The sequence below is a fragment of the Pelophylax lessonae genome (genome assembly GCF_965119305.1).
Source record: "Pelophylax lessonae genome assembly, chromosome: 1".
NCBI lineage: Eukaryota > Metazoa > Chordata > Amphibia > Anura > Ranidae > Pelophylax > Pelophylax lessonae.
The window spans coordinates 581,074,850-581,093,998 of NC_138768.1; the positions used below are offsets into that span (position 1 = coordinate 581,074,850).

The following is a 19,149-nucleotide window of genomic DNA, read 5'->3' on the forward strand; positions in this document are numbered from 1 at the left end:
GCTCCTATTAGAACGGGTCCACAGCTACTCTATGGCAGGCAACCTACGGCGACCTGTCAGGCGACCAGGTCGCCTGACAGGTCGCCCCAGTGTGAACGGAGTCTTAAACTTTCTCATGCACCACAAATGGATTTTGAATTAAAAAAAGAAAAAGAAAATGACTACACCCTGGTGGTGAAGGGCACTGAGCTGGGCTGTTATACCAAACCATTTTCCCAGGAAGTGATGCGAGGATTAAAGACATTTTTTTCTATCCTTTCCCCTCTGAACTCATAAAAGTGTCCAAAAAGTCTCTTAGTAGTGCAAAGGAAAAGGAAAATAAGTGATTTCTAAATTAATTTTATTGAAAATTAGGGTAAACGCCACACTTTAATGATTGTCTTTAGAAGTTAAAGAAATTTCCTACAGGGGTATTCTTGCTTCACAAATTGGGTCTCTCGGTAAGGGGTTTTTGGCTCAGTAGGATGTGGCATCTTGAAGAACCTGCCAGATGCTCAAGGGGATATAGGTTGCTATCAGCAGGGACATTCTCATGACCATTACACCAAGGGGATGCTATGCTCCTATCATATTATGAACAAGCCCCAGGGTCATTTATTTAAAGAAGGTTAAAAAAAGTAATAAAACATGGAAAAGAACATTAAGTATAAATTGACAATTAGCAGCTTCAATATAATATATCTTCATACTAATTTTACCGATTGGAATTTAATTGCAGGCTTAGAAATCAATTCATTCATCTCCCTTAGTAAGACAATAACTAACATATGAAACATTCAAAGTGTAGGAAAATAGAAACAATACAAAACCACTGGTAACAAGTAAGAATACAAGTAGAAAGTCAAACATTAATAGACACTTAGGTGATTTTTTTTCTTTTTTTTTGTTCCTTTGAAGTCATCACATCCATAGCACACACATAGACCCCATTGACTGCTGATCCTCTTAATGGGGTGGCTTTAACTAACCAGACAATAGATTGTAGTTAGTGGTCCTTTATATAGCTGATGGAAGACTTCCATGTACAGTTATTAAATAAAAAAAGAAATAAAATCTGAGACTAGGTACATTGGAATGTATTATGAATATCTAGTGCCATGCCACTTGCTCACAATCTTCATGCTTCGGGATCATAATCTTGATACCCTTCCTACACAAATACAGAAAAAATGCTGCATTAACACTTCTTTTTTAGGTGTGTGGCTTTTCTTAGATAACAACAGAAATGGAATCATAATTAAAATGCAATTTCAACATTTTGATATGGCGCAGCTCATCTACCCTAGCAAGGAACTGAGGAAGATGAGCTTGTGCCTCGTTGAAACATAGAAATAAATCTTATCACTGAGTGTTTACCTTTTTAACCTTCTTGGTTTAATCCTAGATCACATTTAATATATTATCATTTAATTAATTCTAAACATTATTACTATTTTAAACACTTCAATACGGGGCATTTATACCCCCTTCCTGCCCAGGCCAATTTTCAGCTTTCAGTGCTTTTGCATTTTAACTCCTTTACGACCGCACGCTGCAGATGTACTGCGGCAGGCAGCCGCTCCTGGGCGAATCGCCGTACATGTACGGCAATCGCTCTCGGGGTCTAGGGGGCGAGCGCGTGCTACTGGCGACACGCTCCCGCCCCCACTAGTCAGCGGGGAAGCTGGTGCTTGTGTCAGGCGGCTCCGATTGCCCCCTGACACTTGCGATCGTTCCCCACTGAGAGAGAAGAACGATCGGCTGTTGTAAACACAGCTGACCGTCCTTCTCCCTGGGATGATCACAGAGCCAATATGATCCTGCTATAGAGGATCACAGGTCTCTATGGTCATCTCAGAACCCCCGCCCCCCTACAGTTAGAATCACTCCCCTAGGGTCACATTTTACCCCTTGATCACCTATACTGTTAACCTCTTCCCTGCCCGCATCATTATTACAGTAACAGTGCATATTTTTAGCACTGATTACTGTAGTGATGTCACTGGTACCCCCAAAAGTGTAAAAAATGCCAGTTAGGGGTCTGCCGCAATGTCGCAGTCCCTCCCAAAATCGCAGGTCGCCACCATTACTAGTAAAAGAAAAAAAAAAACAATAAAAATTACATAAATCTTTCCCGTAGTTAGTAGATGCGATAACTTTTGCCCAAACCAATCAAAATACGCTTATTGTGATTTTTTTTTTTTTACCAAAAATATGCAGCAGAAAACAAATTGGACTAAAATGCTAAAAAATTTAGATTTTTACATTTTGTTTTTTTGGGGAATGTCGTATAGCAGAATGTGAAAAATATTGTTTTTTTTTTTTTCAAAATTGTCACTATTTTTTGCTTATAGCGCAAAAAAATAAAAAATCACAAATACCACCAAGAGAAAGCTCTATTTGTGGGAAAAAAAGGACCTAAATTTCATTAGGGTACAGTGTCGCACGAACGCGCAATTGTCCATTAAATTAACGCGGTGCCGAATCGCAAAATAGGGCCTGGTCAGGAAGGGGGTAAAATCTTCCGGGGCTGAAGTGGTTAAATTACATTTGCGTGGTCATGCAACACTGTACCTAAACAACATTTTTATAATTTTTTTCCCCATAAATAAAGCTTTCTTTTGGTGGTGTTTGATAACAACTGAATTTTTTTTTTTGCTAAACAAATAAAAAGAGACTGGAAATGTTGAAAACATTTTTTTTCTTTGTTTCTGTTATAAAATGTTGTAAATAAGTACGTTTTCTCCTTCATTGATGTGCACTGATGAGGCTGCACTAATAAGGCAGTACTGATGGGCACTGATGAGGTGGCACTGATGGGCACTGATGATGAGACACTAATATGCAGCACTGATGGGAACTGATAGGCGGCACTGATATGCAGCACTAATGGGCACTGATAGGTAGCACTGATATGTAGCACTGATGGGCACTGCTAGGTGGCACTGGTGAGCACTGATAGGTGGCACTGACGAGCACTGACAGGCCTCACTGATGTTCACTGACAGGCCTCACTGATGGTCACTTATAGGCGGCACTGATAGGCATTGATAGGCAGCACTGATGGGCACTGATTTGCATCCCTGGTGGGCATGGGTGGGTATCCCTGGTGGGCATGGGTGGGAATTCCTGGTTGGCTCTAGTGGGCATCCCTGGTGAGTCTGCACTGATAATCAATGCACTGCCTGGAGAGCTGATTGGCTCTCCTCTACCCACGCCTTATCAGCCCAAATAGATGAAAAGACGATAAACGGAACTTCCTAGTTAAGATGTGACCAGCTGTGATTGGACACAGCTGATCACACGGTAAAGAGCCTACGTCATAGACTCTTTACCAAGATCGGAGATGCGATGTGTCAGAGCGATACCATGCACCACCGATTGCCGCCCTGCACTCCCCGTGGCTTATCCTGCTGGATGTCATATGATGCCCAGTCAGGGAAAATCACCACTTTGCAGCCGTCATTCTGCTATATGGTGGGCGGGGAGTCGTTAAAAGTTGAAGTTTATATAGTGACAGTGAACAATATTATATTATTTTCAAAGGTCTCAGATTTTGTTAATACTACAGACTTTTTCAATTATAATAGTCACACACACATCTCTCTATCTGGTAAATCTATTTCATTCATTTGAAAAGGTTATTGTATCTGGCTAGGGGCAACAAAAAAATACAAGTTAACAAGATATAACTTTAATTTAATTCTTCAAGGGCATCAGCAGATAACAAAGTACATAATTAAATGCATTATATTGTATAAGGTTATAAATGAAAGTCAGCAACGCGCTTTTTAATTTGCATTCAAATTTGACAAGAACTAACTAAAGAAAAAGACAATAGAGTTGATTTACTAAAGAAAAGAAGGTTTACTTAGCAAAGTGAATAGTTACTGATCTCAATAAAGGATGTGAATCTGTGTTTATGTCAATCATTCAATATTGTGCCCAAAAAAAACAACCTTTTTTCAATGCCCCTCGCACATGAATGGGTATTCAAAATGAACACAGCTTGACCTTATTTATCAAGCTCAGTGAACATTCTTAAGTGAGCAGTCTTTACTATTATAGTTTGTCAACACCAACATTTATTAAAAGAATGGAAAGCTTAGACCACAAGTAAGAAAATAGCAAATGGCCAGAATGGTAAATGTGATTGAACAATGGCCATATCTGCCAGTCAGAAAATCATCATATGAGTGCTACTTTGTTCTCTGAAGGATCTACATTTTCTTATTAGGTCTTAACCTAAAAAATTAGGTCATCAGCGAATATAGACCAATACATTATTTACCGTACTGCTTGGGTTAAGAGACAGGATTAGTTGGTGCATGGGCACCATTTGGGAAGCCCTTTTTTAAATTCAATTTTATTTCCGTATGTTAGAAGATGAACAAACAGAAAATATGTAGATGATTTAAGCCAAATTGTTAGCGGGGCATAATAATAAATGTAAAAAAGACTTTTTAGATGCGAATGCAATGTACAGGGTTATGAAAAATGGTAGTGACATAAACACACACATGCACACTCAGGTTGAAATGCATGGACTGGTTTCCTAATTCAACTTTACCAACTGTCTAATGCAAGATAATAATCATTTTTATTCAGCCATATAATTGTACCTTCTAAATCTCATTAGATTAAGCTAAGAAATTACTATTTTTAAAAAGGGGATGTTAATGGTGTGTTAATTTAGGCCATAGATTTTTATAAAGCTCTGTGAAATGCTATATACATTTCTCTGAGCCCAATGTACAGCCAAATTAGCACAGCTATGTGAAACTGATAAACGAGACAACCCATATGTTATATCTAGTCTTCTTTAATTCTGACACTCTCATAATTGCTGCCGTGTGTGCATCACCATGGCAGCAAGTGAAACAGACTGAGGGGAGATAACATGATTCTCTTCAGAATTTCTTTTCCAGCTGTTTTGCTGGTGCTTATATCAGAAATGTTATTAAATTCTAAGGCTGCATTCACATGTCAGCGTATGATCGCGGGCAGAACCGCCGCGGTTCCGCCCGCGATTCGGAGATTTATTGCAAATCGCGGGACGCCTAGCGTTGCCCGTTGATTTGCAATAGCCCCCCAAACGCCGAGCGATGTTGCCGCGATTTACGCCCGCCGAATCGCGGCAACATCGCGCAAACAAAATAGCGGGACGCAATACGCTCCAAAAAAGTACAAGAGCTTCTTTGGAGCGTATTGAGTCCCCCGATTTTGTTTGCGCGATGTTGCCGCGATTCGGCGGGCGTAAATCGCGGCAACATTGCTCGGCGTTTGGGGGGCTATTGCAAATCAACGGGCAACGCTAGGCGTCCCGCGATTTGCAATAAATCTCCGAATCGTGGGCGGAACCGCGGCGGTTCTGCCCGCGATTATAAGCTGACATGTGAATGCAGCCTAAAGGTATATTGAAAAATGTTAAATACTTCTAATGAAGTCTAAAGTAACCATATGTTTATATATGTAAGCTCATCTAGTGCTAAATAGTGAAAGCCCAAACTAAAACCTTTATACTGTAGATGGGTCCAAAAGAAATGATGACTAGATCATGTACAAAAAATAGCAGCCTTAGTAAAAAAACCTTTAGTAACATTATATATAAGGCTCCTTCTTATTAACCAGTTCTGGACCGGAAGGACTTGCCCCCTTAATGACCAGGCCACTTTTTGTGATTCAGCACTGCGTTATTTTAACGCAAAGCTGTACCCAAATAAAATTGATGTCCTTTTTTTCCCCACACATAGAGCTTTCTTTTGGTGGTATTTGACCACCTCTGTGATTTTTATTTTTTGCGCTATAAACAAAAAAATAGCAACCATTCTGAAAAAAAAAAAAAAACAATATTTTTCACATTCTGCTATAAAACATTCCAAAAAAAAAAAAATGTAAATCAAATATGTTCATAATTTTAGGCCAATTTGTTTTCTGCTACATATTTTTGGCAAAAAAAAAAAAAAAATCGCAATAAGCCAATTTTGATTGGTTTGCGCAAAAGTTATTGCGTCTACAAACTAGGGGAAAGATTTATGTCATTTTTATTGTTTTTGGCAGCGATCTGCGATTTTTTGCTGGACTGCGACATTGCGGCGGACAAATCGGACCCCTAACTGACATTTTTTACACTTTTGGGTGGACAAGTGACATTACTACAGTAATCAGTGCTATAAATATGCACTGTTACTGTGATATTGCTATTGGCAGGGAAGGGGATAACACAGTGGGTGATCAAGGGGTTAAATGTAAGCCTAGGGCAATGTTTCTAACTGGGGGGGGAGTGGGCTTTTGAAATGATCACAGAGACCTGAGATCCTATATAGAAGGATCACAGGCGCCCTGTGATCATTCCAGAGAGAAGAATGGTCAGCTGTGTTTACAGCAGCTGACTGTTCTTCTCTCTCAGCGGGGAGCAATCGTGGGTGGCTGGTGGCAATTGGAGCCACCTGCCCCATGCATTGGAGTCCCCACTGCCGAGTAGGGGCGGGAGCGCGCTGGCGGCGGCGTTCGCTTGCCCTATAGTAGCAGGCGTGTGACCGACGTAGGGCTACATCAGTTCACGCTGGAGGGGCTGCCTGCCACAGTAAAACTGTGGCGGGCGGTCCTTAAGTAGTTAAATGAGACCCCCAAACCACAAAAAAATAAAAAATTGTGACAAATTCCACTCCACAGGCTTGTACTCTATCGGAAAATCAGGCGAACATTTTCGTCCGAGGAATGATTGTACAATTTTCTGATAGTGTGTACACAACTTTTGACAGCCAATTCTGACCTTCTGAACAAAAATTTCCAAAGGGGAAAAACTCAGGGAACAGAACAAACTATTTTCATTTAATGTGTACCATTTTCGGATGATTTTTGTATGAGAAATATCAGACATGAAAGATTGCACATAATCATAAACAACAAATAACAAAAAAAAAAGTCCTTTGTCCTACAATAATTTCGTACATTATTTCTATTCTCGGTTCTGACTTGCTATGAAGCATACTCTGCACTTCAGTATTTAGAAAAAACAAATGTAATAATTTGTCTGTAACAAACGCTTTGTGCCCATTTAGTGCGGGTTTACACTAACGCGGCACGACTTCGGGGGCGACCGGGGGCGACCTGTAAAAGTTCCGTGCACCGCGACCTCGGCGCGACTTGCACGGACTTCATATAATGAATGTCTATGCAAGTCGCTCCGATGTCGCCCCAAAGTAGTACAGGACCCTTTTTCTAAGTCGGAGCGACTTGTGTCGCTCCTATTAGAACGGGTCCTGTAGAAGTCAATGGACCGCGAGGGACCGCGACTTGTCAGGCTGACAAGTCGCCTGACAAGTCGCGGTAGTGTGAATGGAGCCTTAATGGAAAACAGTCTACATCTTCTTTAACCCTTTGGTCACAAACTCTGAGTAAACTTCTTTTATTATTTTCACCACCACTATGTCTTCATAAATAAAGTGCAGCCCACCACCAACTCATTGGTGTGCACTTACCAGCTAAAAATGCCCAAACCTAAACAGATTGAGCCCAAATAGCATAAGATCTCACTTGGATGGATGGATCGGGGCCATTCAGCATCTCCCCCTTCAACCTTCAATCCAGGTGTCTCACAGCAGCATCTCATTGTTTTACACATATCAATAAACCAAAAAATATTAAAAATCAAATAGTGTAATACAGTAAAACACTCTGATTAAAAACTCTATGCACTCCTATAAAAACAATCTGTTAAGCCAGACAACAGATAGCTGTGCAGCGAACCATTCTCCTCTTGGCAGCTGTGAGTGTCTATTACAACAATGGCTGCTTACACAATACTGGCCACTGCCGATACGCCGCTCCTCCCTGCTAACGTGTACACATAGATAGACCACTCCTCTAATGTGTTTCCTTAATTGAATGACTTCCTCAAAAGGTGGATTGTTTTTAAGTGGGTGCATAGAATTTTTTTAAAGAGCAGGAATTTAACTCTATTACACTATTTGGTTTTTAAGATTTTTTGGGGCATCTATATACACTATTTTGTCAAATGTATTGGGATGCCTGCCTTTAAATGCACATGAAGTTTAATGTCATCCCAGTCTTAGTCCATAGGATTCAATATTAAGTTGACCCATCCTTTGCAGCTATAACCGCTTCAACTCTTCTGGGAAGGCTGTCCACAAGGTTTAGGAGTGTGTCTATGAAAATGTTTGACCATTTTTCCAGAAGTGCATTTGTGAGATCAAGCACTGATGTTGGACGAAAAAGTCTAGCTTGCAGTCTACGCTCTAATTCATCGCAAAGGTGTTCTATCAGGTTGAGATCAGGACTTTGCGCAGGCCAGTCAAGCTCCTCCACCCAAACTCGCTCATTCATGTCTTTATGGACCTTGCTTTGTCCACTGGTCCAAATTATATGGGGATTATTGTGTGGGGTCGTTTTTCAGGGGTTGGGCTTGGCCCCTTAGTTCCAGTGAAGGGAACTCTTAAAACGTCAGCATACCAAGACATTTTGGACAATTATGTGCTTCCATCTTTGTGGGAACAGTTTGGGGATGGTCCCTTCCTGATCCACCATGACTGCACACCAGTGCACAAAGCAAGGTTCATAAAGACATGGATGAGTGAGTTTAGGGTGGAGGAACTTGACTGGCCTGCACTAGGTCCTGACCCTAACCCGATAGAACATCTTTGGAGACTGCGAGCCTAGCCTCGTCCAGTATCAGTGCCTGGCCTAACAAATGTGTTTGTTTCACAAATGCGTTTCAGGAAGAATGGTCAAACATTCCTATATACACACTCCTAAACCTTGTAGACAGCCTTCCCAGAAGAGTTGAAGCTGTTATGGCTGCAAAGGGAGGACCAACTCAATAGTGAACCCTACGGACTAAAGGACCATACACACTATAAGATTTTCTGAAGACTTTTTTCCCTGAGATTTACCTTTTCTATGAAGTGCAAGGGCCTGTCAGATAGCATACAAATTGAAAGTGTTTAGGTTTGACCTCATATTATATGGTTTTGGTAAGTCTAAAGGAAAAAGTCTTCAGAAAAACTTATAGTGTGTATGGCCCATAAGACTGGGATGTCATTAAAGTTCATGTACATGTAAAGGCAGGTGTCCCAATACTTTAACTATATACAGTTTATACAAATAATACAATTAATACAATTTATACAATTAACAGTTTACTCAGAGTTTGTCAAGGGGTTACGGAAGATGTGAACTGTTTTCCATTAAATGGACACTACAGGGTGGATTTACTAAAACTTGAAAAATGTGGTTCAGCTCTACATGGTAGCCGATCAGCTTCTAACTTCAGCTTGTTCAAATAAGCTTTATCAAATAAAACCTGGAAGCTGATTGGTTTCTATACAAAGCTGCACGGGATTGTTACCTTTGGTTTTTCTAAACTCTGAAGTGCAGAGTTATCGATGTATTTTCACGTGGAGTGGGATTTGTTACAGGTTTGAGTTTATTGTCTGTGGTTTGACTGCCATATGGAATAAGGAGTAGCCTAATATGTATTTTTACATATGATTTTATAATGGACTAAAAATATTAATAATAGATAAATTGTTGGTTTATATGTGCTTGGAATACTTTTACATAAAAATGTTAATATTTCATATTTTCATGTATCAGGACCATTGTGTGCAGCAGTCAATGTCTGGGGTGAGATGTTGGCAGTGATATGTCAGATTGATGAGTATATGGGTAGTCATCATCATAATATTAGAACCAGTGGATGTTGCTCTTATTAGCTGCACCAGACGGAGTTTGTCTTTTGCATGTTGTAGCACCGTGGCTTCCCAGGAAGAGATTTTCAGTGTAGGCATCTATTAACTCTATGTGTAACGGCCTCAGGCACACTGGACATTATCAAAACGTCAGTAGAAAGCTGTAGCTGTAGAAGGCGTTTTTCAGCTTTATGGCAGTAGCATTTGTCAGCTTTTTTTAGCTTTTATTCAGCAGTAGCGTTTTTTTAGCATTTTTTTAAAAGCAAAACTATATTCCCACAAAAGCTGGTGGCTCAAAAACGTTGACAATTGCAGAATAGCCACGTTTTCTGGCATTTCTTAGCTTTTATCAGAGTTAGAGCGTTTTACAGCTGAAAAATGCCTCCTAAAACCCACCAGTTCTGGGGTTTTTTTCCAGCCAGAAAACACCCCTGTCAAAAACTGCTGTAAACAGCCTATATGTGCATGGACACATAGGATAACATGCTGGGGAGTTTACTGGCTGCGGAAAAAAACGTCTGATGCCAAAAACATCAGCTGTAAAAACATCCAGTGTGCATGAGGCCTTCGGGGCCCATTTACACTTCTCAGCTGTGGTGCATTTAGGTGCTCTGGCAGCCAATTCATTTCACATAGCATGTTAGTTTGTGTACATTAACACAATGCCTCAAAGAAGATAAATCTGATTGGGCCCTAAATTATTTTTGATATTAATCACATGTATTTGATTTTAGCAAAAACAGGAAACAGAATAGTTATTTTTATTTTGTTTTTTAATAATGTGTGGAAATACACAGAACACACAGACATATTATTTACCTCATTCGACATTTCATATATCTCATTTGCATTTGCTGGCACGTTGTCTGCATTTTCCTCGTGTCCAAAACCTTCTTCATTCTGAAATAAAAAATTACATACATATGCCTTAGAATTGGAGTGCATGCATATTGCCAGCAGCAAACAAACTCATTCTGTTTTATATAGTAAGTTATATAAGCAAGAAGTTTTTACAAATTTAGTTTTAAAAAGGACTTGGTGTAGGCACCCTGCTTTAAAGCTGACGTTAAAGTGATTGTAAAGTCTAATTTTTTTCCTACAAAAATAACAAACATGTTATACTTACCTCCTCTGTGCAACTGGGTTTGCACAGAGCAGCCCAGATCCTCCCCTTGTCCTCTTGGGTACCCCCACAGTAAGCAGCTTGCTATGGCGACACCTGAGCCGAGTCACAGCTCACTATATCCGTTCGGACATGGAGCCCTGCCTCCTCTATCTCCTGATTGGCTAGCTGCCTTTAACCACTTAAACTCCAGCCCTATTTCGGACACTTTTTGTTTACAAGTTAAAACCAGTATTTTTTCCTAGAAAACTACTTAGAACCCCCAAACATTATATATATATATTTTTTAGCAAAGACTCTGGAAAATAAAATGTCGGTCATTGCAATATTTTTTGTCACGCGGTATTTGCGCAGAGGTCTTTAAAAAATCACATTTCACTGCATTAAAAAAATACTAAACAGTAAAGTTAGCCTGTTTTTTTGTATATTGTGAAAGATGATGTCACGCCGAGTAAATAGATACCCAACATGTTACGGTTTAAAATTGCGCCCCCACCGTGGGATGGCGACAAACTACGGTCAATAGAGATCTTAATCGGCGACGCTTTAAATTTATTTAACGGTTACCAGTTTAGAGTTTTTTTAAATTATTGCCCACGCTCTGGCGATCGCGGCGATACCTCACATGTGTGGTTTGAACAGCGATTTCATTCGCGGCTCGACTTCCGTATACGTTTTTTTTGTGCGCGAGCTAACGGTGACGGGGGGCGGCTAAAATGTATTTATTTTTTCCTATTTATTTTATTTTATTTTTAAACTTTATTACAGGTTTTTTAAAAAAAAAAATCTGATCACTTTTATTGCTGTCACAAGCAATGTAAACATCCCTTGTGACACCAATATGCAGTGACAGGTACTCTTTATGGAGGGATCGAGGGTCTAAAAGACCCTCGACCCCTCCACTACACTTTCATGTATACAAAACGCAGAAAACGGCGTTTTTGCATACAGCCGTTTTTAAAATTTGCCGCCTTTTGCAGCACAGTAACCCGGAAGTGACGTCATGGACGCCGCATCCAGGTTACGTCATCGGAGACCCAATCAAAGCCGTTTCTGGCTTTGATTGGGACTCCATCCAGCCGGCGGACGTGCCGGCTGGGTGCTCGGGGCTCCCATCCCACCGGTCCCAAAGTCATGGAAGGCGGCGGGAGGGTGGGGACGTCCCTTCCCGCTCACCCGGGTAACGATCGAGCGGCTCCCGAGCCGCATCGGTCAATACTGACGGAAAGCTGACCGTCGGCCCTAAACCACGGTACCCGGATGGTGTCTCTAGCTAGAGGCATCATCCCGTTATACTACCGCAAAGTTTACCGACGTAGCACTACGTCACTTTGCGGTAAGTGGTTAATTGACAGTAGCAGGGGCCAATGGCACCGCTGTTGTTTCTCAGCCAATCAGGAGGAAGGATCTCGGGTGGCTGAGACACTCGTGGACATCGATGAACAAAGAGGGACCTCAGGTAAAATGAATTAAGAAAAATCAACCTTCTGACTTTACAACCACTTTAAAGTGTTACTAAACCCAGGAGCCTGCATTCTCTATATCTGGTCTCCCACAGGAAAGGAACATGGAAATTTAATAATTTTAGTAAATATAAACTGCCAAATACCTTTTCTCAGCAGTATATTGCAGTCTTATGACTTCTATCAGTGTCTGGTTAAAGCTTGTGGGAGGAGTTTTCATACTGCACTGAGCGATACGCCTATGTCCCAGACTTCCTTGTTTTGGTTCATGCTGAATGACTTTTAAAGCAATGTAAGTGCAATACTGCTTATTTTACTAAATATATAGCTACGGTATTGTGCTATGGAGTCTGGTTCCACCATTTACATGTATGATTGAGATTGCTGGGTATTGGATTGGAAGGAAAAAATGTCCTAGGGTTGGTCCTGGATGTCCATATACAGCCAGGTGGAGCTGTGAATGCTGGCTACCCCTTTTGAAGGGAGAGATTTCTGGTGAGTGAAACAACAAGAGGGGGGGGGGGGGTGTGGAGACACTGGGCACATTGCATGATACTGTGGAGCTCCCTTTGCTGTAACACCACCAAATTTTTTTTTTTTTCTAACAGCACCATTATAAGGTTTTGCAGTGATGGTTGGAATGCTTACCTAACGGAATGATTATTGCTTACTATGTATAGACTTTCCATCTAGAGCCCAGATCACTTTATATCAGCCTTTGTTAATATATATATATATATATATATATATATATATATATATATATATATATATATATATATATTTATTTATATATATATATATATATATAGATAGATAGATATAAATATATATATATATAGATGTAGCACCCTCCCAGATAGGTGTTAGGTAAAACATATATTGTGGCCCTGTTCTGCTTATCAGGAGGGCCTGATTTGTAAGGGAGCCTGTCACATGTTTCCAGGTGTGTCCTGTTGAGTCTGGGGAGTCTCCCCACTGTATCCATTAAGGGATTTTGTTGGACAGTGGAGGAAACCTAGCCAATAGCACACCAGGGTTTATGACTGTCCCAGTGGGTGGGCATTGCTACAATGCATCCTGGGATTGGAAATTAATTATGAGGGAGCATGTGACAGGGTGTCTTTTGGCAGGAGAATTAGTCCCAGGAGGAGGTGACGGCTGTCTCTCTTCCTGTTGAAGTGTGAAGGTGGTCCGGGCGTTCGGCCTGGGGACCAGAGGTTGAGCTGGGCTGCAGAGGATCCAGAGTTGCTGACCAAGTGGGGCTGCTGTGCAGAGATCTTCTGGAAAAACAATTTTGTGAGTACTCAAGATCTGCCCAGGGGTCTGCCTAGGAGAGGGAACCACTCCAGAGAGGTCAAGGAGGAACCAGGAGTGCATAGTAAATGGGGTGCCAAGTTGTAAAGCCCTAAAGAGTAGGGTATAAAGGAGGCGCCAGGAAGGGCCCTGAAGTATCTTTGTGGTACAGTCTGGACAAAGGTTAGCTACTGCAGGAAGGAATGCCTTAGGGGGCTTAAAAGGACTTTCCACATTCAAAGGTGAAACCAAAGTAAGGGGCCTAGCCGTGACCAGCATCAGTCAGCGTTAACCAGCGTCAGTCAGCGTTAACCAGCATTAATCTGCAGTTCTATACAGTCCCTGCCAGTTTGTGCATAGCTCAGTTGTTGGAGTATCCCACTCATCCCTTCTCCCATCCAAGTTCTCAAATAAACCCTAAAAACCGAGAAACTAGACTGGTTCTTGTCTGTGGCAATTACACTTGGAAACATTTTGGAATGTTGGAAAGTATTTCTGTTGCTCGTGGTAACCCAGGGGAACCCACACTGAGCAGCTCCCTTGGGAGTAGTGCTACATATATATTTGTTTTTTTTTAAAAGTGTAATAGGTTTGATATATTACACTGGGCTCTTTCACTTGGCAGTAACACTTTCAAAATGTTATTGCTCGTTTTGCACTTATTATAAGCCTGCAAACTTCTCCCATGACAGGAGGTTGGAACAATGTTAAGTTGATGGCCACTGATCAGCGCTGAAAGAAACCTTCAGTGAGGATCGTTGGACCCACTGGAGAGAGGATAGCTGGGAGGTCTCTTCCTGAAATAATTTGCTTTCCTGCTGTCTATGATCCCTGTAATAAGGATCATAGAGATTTGGTAAGAGGCTGATTAAACCTGTTTGGTTGCGACTCTCCTTCACGTGGTTTTCAGCATTAAGGAGACATATTATTTGGGAATTGAGCACTATCTTTGTGGATTTCTTCCTTTTTCTGGAAAGACTAATTTTCTTTGATTGAATATGATATGGACTTTGCAATCATAGTTTTTAAAGGACATTAGCGCTACACTATTTTTCTCATACCATATGAAGGTATGGTATAATTTTGACACACTGTGTTTTATCTGCACTATATAGATTTTTTATTTTTTTCTATAAAGTCTTTATTGAGTTTACACAAGGTAGTACAAAGACAATACGTGGTAACATAAGAAAAGGCAGAACATAGTAACTGATCAAGAATCAACAAATCATGTATGTAACTTAGGAGGTTTTTAACATTAGGTAATATCACATAACTGCAGTGTGCGGAAAAGGGGAAATATCCTTGTTGGCTACTGTATAGCGTTGGGTTTGGGGAGGAGTCTTATAATGTATGGTTTGTGCTGCTAGTTGTTATAGTGTTTGGTGTGCGGGTACTCGAGTGGTAGGGGTATATTCATAATCATTAATTATGTTGAGATGGGTAAAAACAAGGATTCCTGATCATGTTACATGGGGTGGGGTTAGTTTATATTTGTGTATATAAAATGGGAGAGGGGGGTTTGGTGAAGGGATATTCAGGGGGTGTGGGGTGGTAGGGGATGGGGGTATTAGGATGAGTGGGTGGGGGGGGGCAGGAGCGATAATGGGGAGAATATCTAAGGTGTTAAACTCATGGTATGGAGGGGGTGGGTAGCCATCTCTCTCTCCCTCCTTTCATATGTGAATATAAAGGCAAGATCTAGGGGTGCTACTGTCCCCATTATTATCCCTTGTGCGGGTACCAGTGGGATGCCAGGGATAGATAAGTTATGCCATGTTATGTGAAGTGAGGGCTTGATATTCAACCAATGTTTGAAAGGTGTCCCAGCGGGCCCAGGTTGATGAGAATTTTGTGGGGAGTCGCGTGCAACGCTAATGAGGCATTCCATTTCTGCTATCTTGACAATTCTGTTGAGCCATTCCCTGATCGATGGGGCGTTAGTGGTATTCCAATGCAGTGGAATACATTGCTTCGCTGCATTAATCATGTGTATGGTAGTGATTTAAAGTAGAAAATAGAGTAGAGGAATAGAGGAAAAATTAAGGAGGAATTGTGCAGGGTTGAAACCAAGATTATATGTAGTTACTTTTGTGAGGATGCAACTTACTTCCAACCAAAATGTTTAGATTTGGGGACATGACCACCACACATGCAGGAGAGTGCCCTTTTCTTTTTGGCATCTCCAACACATGTCCGGGACATGTGGGTGAAACTTGTGCAGGTGTTCGGTCGTGCGGTTCCATAGGGTTTGGATTTTATATCCGTTTTCCTGTATGGAGGTGTTTACTGAGCCTTTGTGGATGTTTAGGAAGATTATTATCAATCCTCTGGAGAAAAGGAGATGGAAAGGTCTTCCTCGCAATTTGAGCAAACCTGACTCTAGTTTGTCCGAATCCCTGCGAAAAGGAGGGAATGTGTTGTGGAGATGAGTTGACTTTGAGGGTTTTGTTTTGTGCACAAGATTTCAAAAGGGGAAAGTTTCCTGGAAATTTCGAATGTCTGATTTGAAGAGCGCAGGTATTGAGTTAATTGGTTATAGGGCCATTGGGGAAATTGGGGTTTTGATCCATTTGAGGGGAGCTTTTCACTTGGGAGAAGTTTACCCTGCTTAGAAAATTGGTGGGCTAGGACATTGTTGTGTGGCCAAATGTCTTTCAGACAGCCATTGTACATTCCTGGGGCCAATTCTGGGTTTAGGTGTAGGGATGTAAGGGAACCTGGAATGCAGGATATGGAGGTCGATTTACAGGCTTCTTGAAAGCTGTGGAGGGTCGAGCTGATTAGGGGATGCTGGCAAAGGTCTGGTGGTGTGTGTTTCGGAGATATCCACAGAAAGAATCTTAAGGGGAGTGTAGTGAATGATGATTCTAGATTTATCAAATCTTTGGATTTGGAGTGGACATTCCTGTCAACTATTCTCGTAAGTTGGCAGGCCTGAAAGTATTTTTTGAGGTCAGGAAGACCTATACCCCCTTTGTGTTTCGGTGGGGTAAGATGTGCATAGCTTATCCTGGGTTTCCCTTTTACCCAGAGGAAGTTGGTGCAAAGCTTTTTGTAGTATTGAAAAAAAGTTGGTGGGAAGTGTATGGGGGCTGCTTGTAACACGTAAGGGGGGGGGGGGGGGGAGATAGAGCATTGCCACCCTGCCAAACCAGGAGAATATAGATTTTTCCAATTTTTTAAGATCTGTGGTGAGGTTTTGGAGAATGAAGAATGATAGCATGGTTCTTGGCATATAGGAGGTTGAGATGTCTGGGCAGTTGAATGCCGAGGTATGTTATTTCATCATTTTTCCATTTAAAAGGAACGTTTTCCTGACATTGTGTCACTGTTTTAGTAGGGAGAGAGATATTAAGGGCATAGGATTTGGAGACATCTATCTTGAGATTTGAGATCACTTTGAAATTCTAAAATGAGGTTTGGAAGGGAGATGTGGGGTTCTGTGAGGAATAATAGAATGTCGTCTGCAAATGCAGTAAGCTTGTATTCCTTGTTGGGGTCGCTTATGCCCTTGATGTCTGGGTTGGTTTTAAGGTGTATTAGGAAGGGTTCTAATGTAAGGCTGAAGAGTATGGGGGAGAGGGGGCAGCCCTATCTAGTTCCATTGCGAATATGGAAGGCATTCGACAGTAGGCCATTAACCCAGGCTCTTGCAATTGGGTCCATGTAGAGGGACATTATGAAGCTTATTAGTTGTTTTCCAAGTCCCATTGACTTGAGCACAGCTTTCATATAGTCCCATGGCACCCTGTTGAATGCCTTCTCAGCATCCAATGATTAGAAGAAGCTTGGTTTGTTTGAGGATGTAAGTAAATGGTGCAGTTTAATCGCTTTAATGGTATTGTCCCTGGCCTCTCTGCCTGGGACAAAACAAACTTGGTCATTAGAGATCAAGGGATGAAAAGGGGGAAGGAGACGGTTTGCTAGAGTTTTAGCAAAAATTTTCAGATCCACATTCAGGAGGGATATTGGTCTGTAATTTGCTGCCAGGGTCAGGTCTTTCCCTTCTTTATGTATGACTGCAATATGTGCTTCAAGGAAATTAGAAGAGGATGGGTTTATGTCAGAGTTGAAAGCCTTAAGGAAGGGGGTGGCGAGGCAGTTTAACCACATAACGACCGCCCACCACAGTTTTACTGCGGCAGGCAGCCGCTCCTGGGCAAAGCGACGTTATGTTACGTCGCTTGCTCAGAAGACTCTAGGGGGCGAGCGCGCGCAGCCGGTGGCGTGCTCCCGCCCCCGCTTGTCAGGGGGGAGCCAGTGCATGTGACCGGTGGCTCCGATGGCCGCCAGCCACTCGCGATCTCCCACAGCTGAGAGAGAAAGACAGACGGCTGATGTAAACACAGCCGTCTGTCATTCTCCCTGAAGTGATCACAGAGACTATGTGATCCTGCTATACAAGATCGCATGTCTCTGTGATTACTTCACAAGCCACACTCCCTGATAGTTAGAATCACGCCCCTAGGGATACATTTAACCCACTGATCACCAGTAATGTTAACCCTTGCCAGTGTAATTTTTTACAGTAACAGTGCATATTTTTAGAACTGATTACTGTAGTACTGGTCACTGGTACCCCCAAAAGTGTCAAAAATGGCAGTTAGGGGTCCGATCTGTCCGCCACAATGTCGCATTCTAGTAAAAAAAATCACAGATTGCCGTCATTACTAGTAAAAAAAGCAAAAAAACAATAAAAATGACATAAATCTTTCCCGTAGTTAGTAAACGCAATAAATTTTGCCTAAACAAATCAAAATACGCTTATTACGATTTTTTTTACCAAAAAGATGTAGCAGAAAACAAATTGGCATAAAATGTTAAACAATTTTGATTTTTACATTTTTTTTTTAAATTTCATATTAAAGAATGTGAAAAATATTGTAATTTTTTCAAAATTGTCACTCTTTTTATGTTTATAGCGCAAAAAATAAAAATTGCACAGGTGATCAAATACCACCAAAAGAAAGCTCTATTTGTGGAGAAAAAAAGGACATCAATTTTGTTTGGGTACAGTGTTGCAGGACTGTGCAATTGCCCGGTAAAGTAACGCAGCGCCGTATCACAAATAGGGCCTGGTCATTGAGCAGCCAAATCCTCCGGTCCTTAAGTGGTTAAAAAGGTTTTATAATATGTGGCCACTAGGCCTTCCGGGCCCAGGCTCTTGCCTTGTTTGAGATGTTTGACGGCTGTCTCCAATTCTTCACTTGTTAGAACTTGGTTTAATTTACCTGCAGTAGTCTCTGGGGTGAGTAGTTTGGGGCAATTGCCTTCCAGGAATTCCCTCATAAGTTCAGGTCTCAGAGAGTGGTTTAGTGTTTGAGACTCTGATTTGGAGAGGTTATATAGCTCTATATAGCTATATAGGTAATGCAGAAGAGTAATCCAGACATAGCCCAAGAATTTAAAAATTTTTGCGTACAGCTATATAACCTATATACCTGTGGCTAAATGGTAATTTTAAATAATATTATCTAGCTGTAAGTGACTTGGCTTTGTTGCTGTGTTAGGGGTTCCTTTTAGGCTTTTTATATGGAGGGAGTAATTGTTCACATGTGTGTATGTTGAGGTT

General features: G+C 41.3%; 1 protein-coding gene across 1 annotated transcript in view; it reads right to left on the reverse strand.

Moving 5' to 3' along the window:
- Positions 1-657: 657 nt before the first annotated feature.
- The window catches only part of SNCA (synuclein alpha), a 145,080-nt gene continuing 126,588 nt past the window's right edge, over positions 658-19,149 (reverse strand). Inside the window, exons 4-5 of the mRNA XM_082243527.1 lie at positions 10,512-10,592; positions 658-1,150 (exon numbers count right to left, since the gene is read on the reverse strand). Coding sequence (XP_082099653.1) covers positions 1,118-1,150; positions 10,512-10,592 — 114 coding nt within the window. The 3' untranslated portion in view covers positions 658-1,117. The remainder of the gene's footprint in view (positions 1,151-10,511; positions 10,593-19,149) is intronic.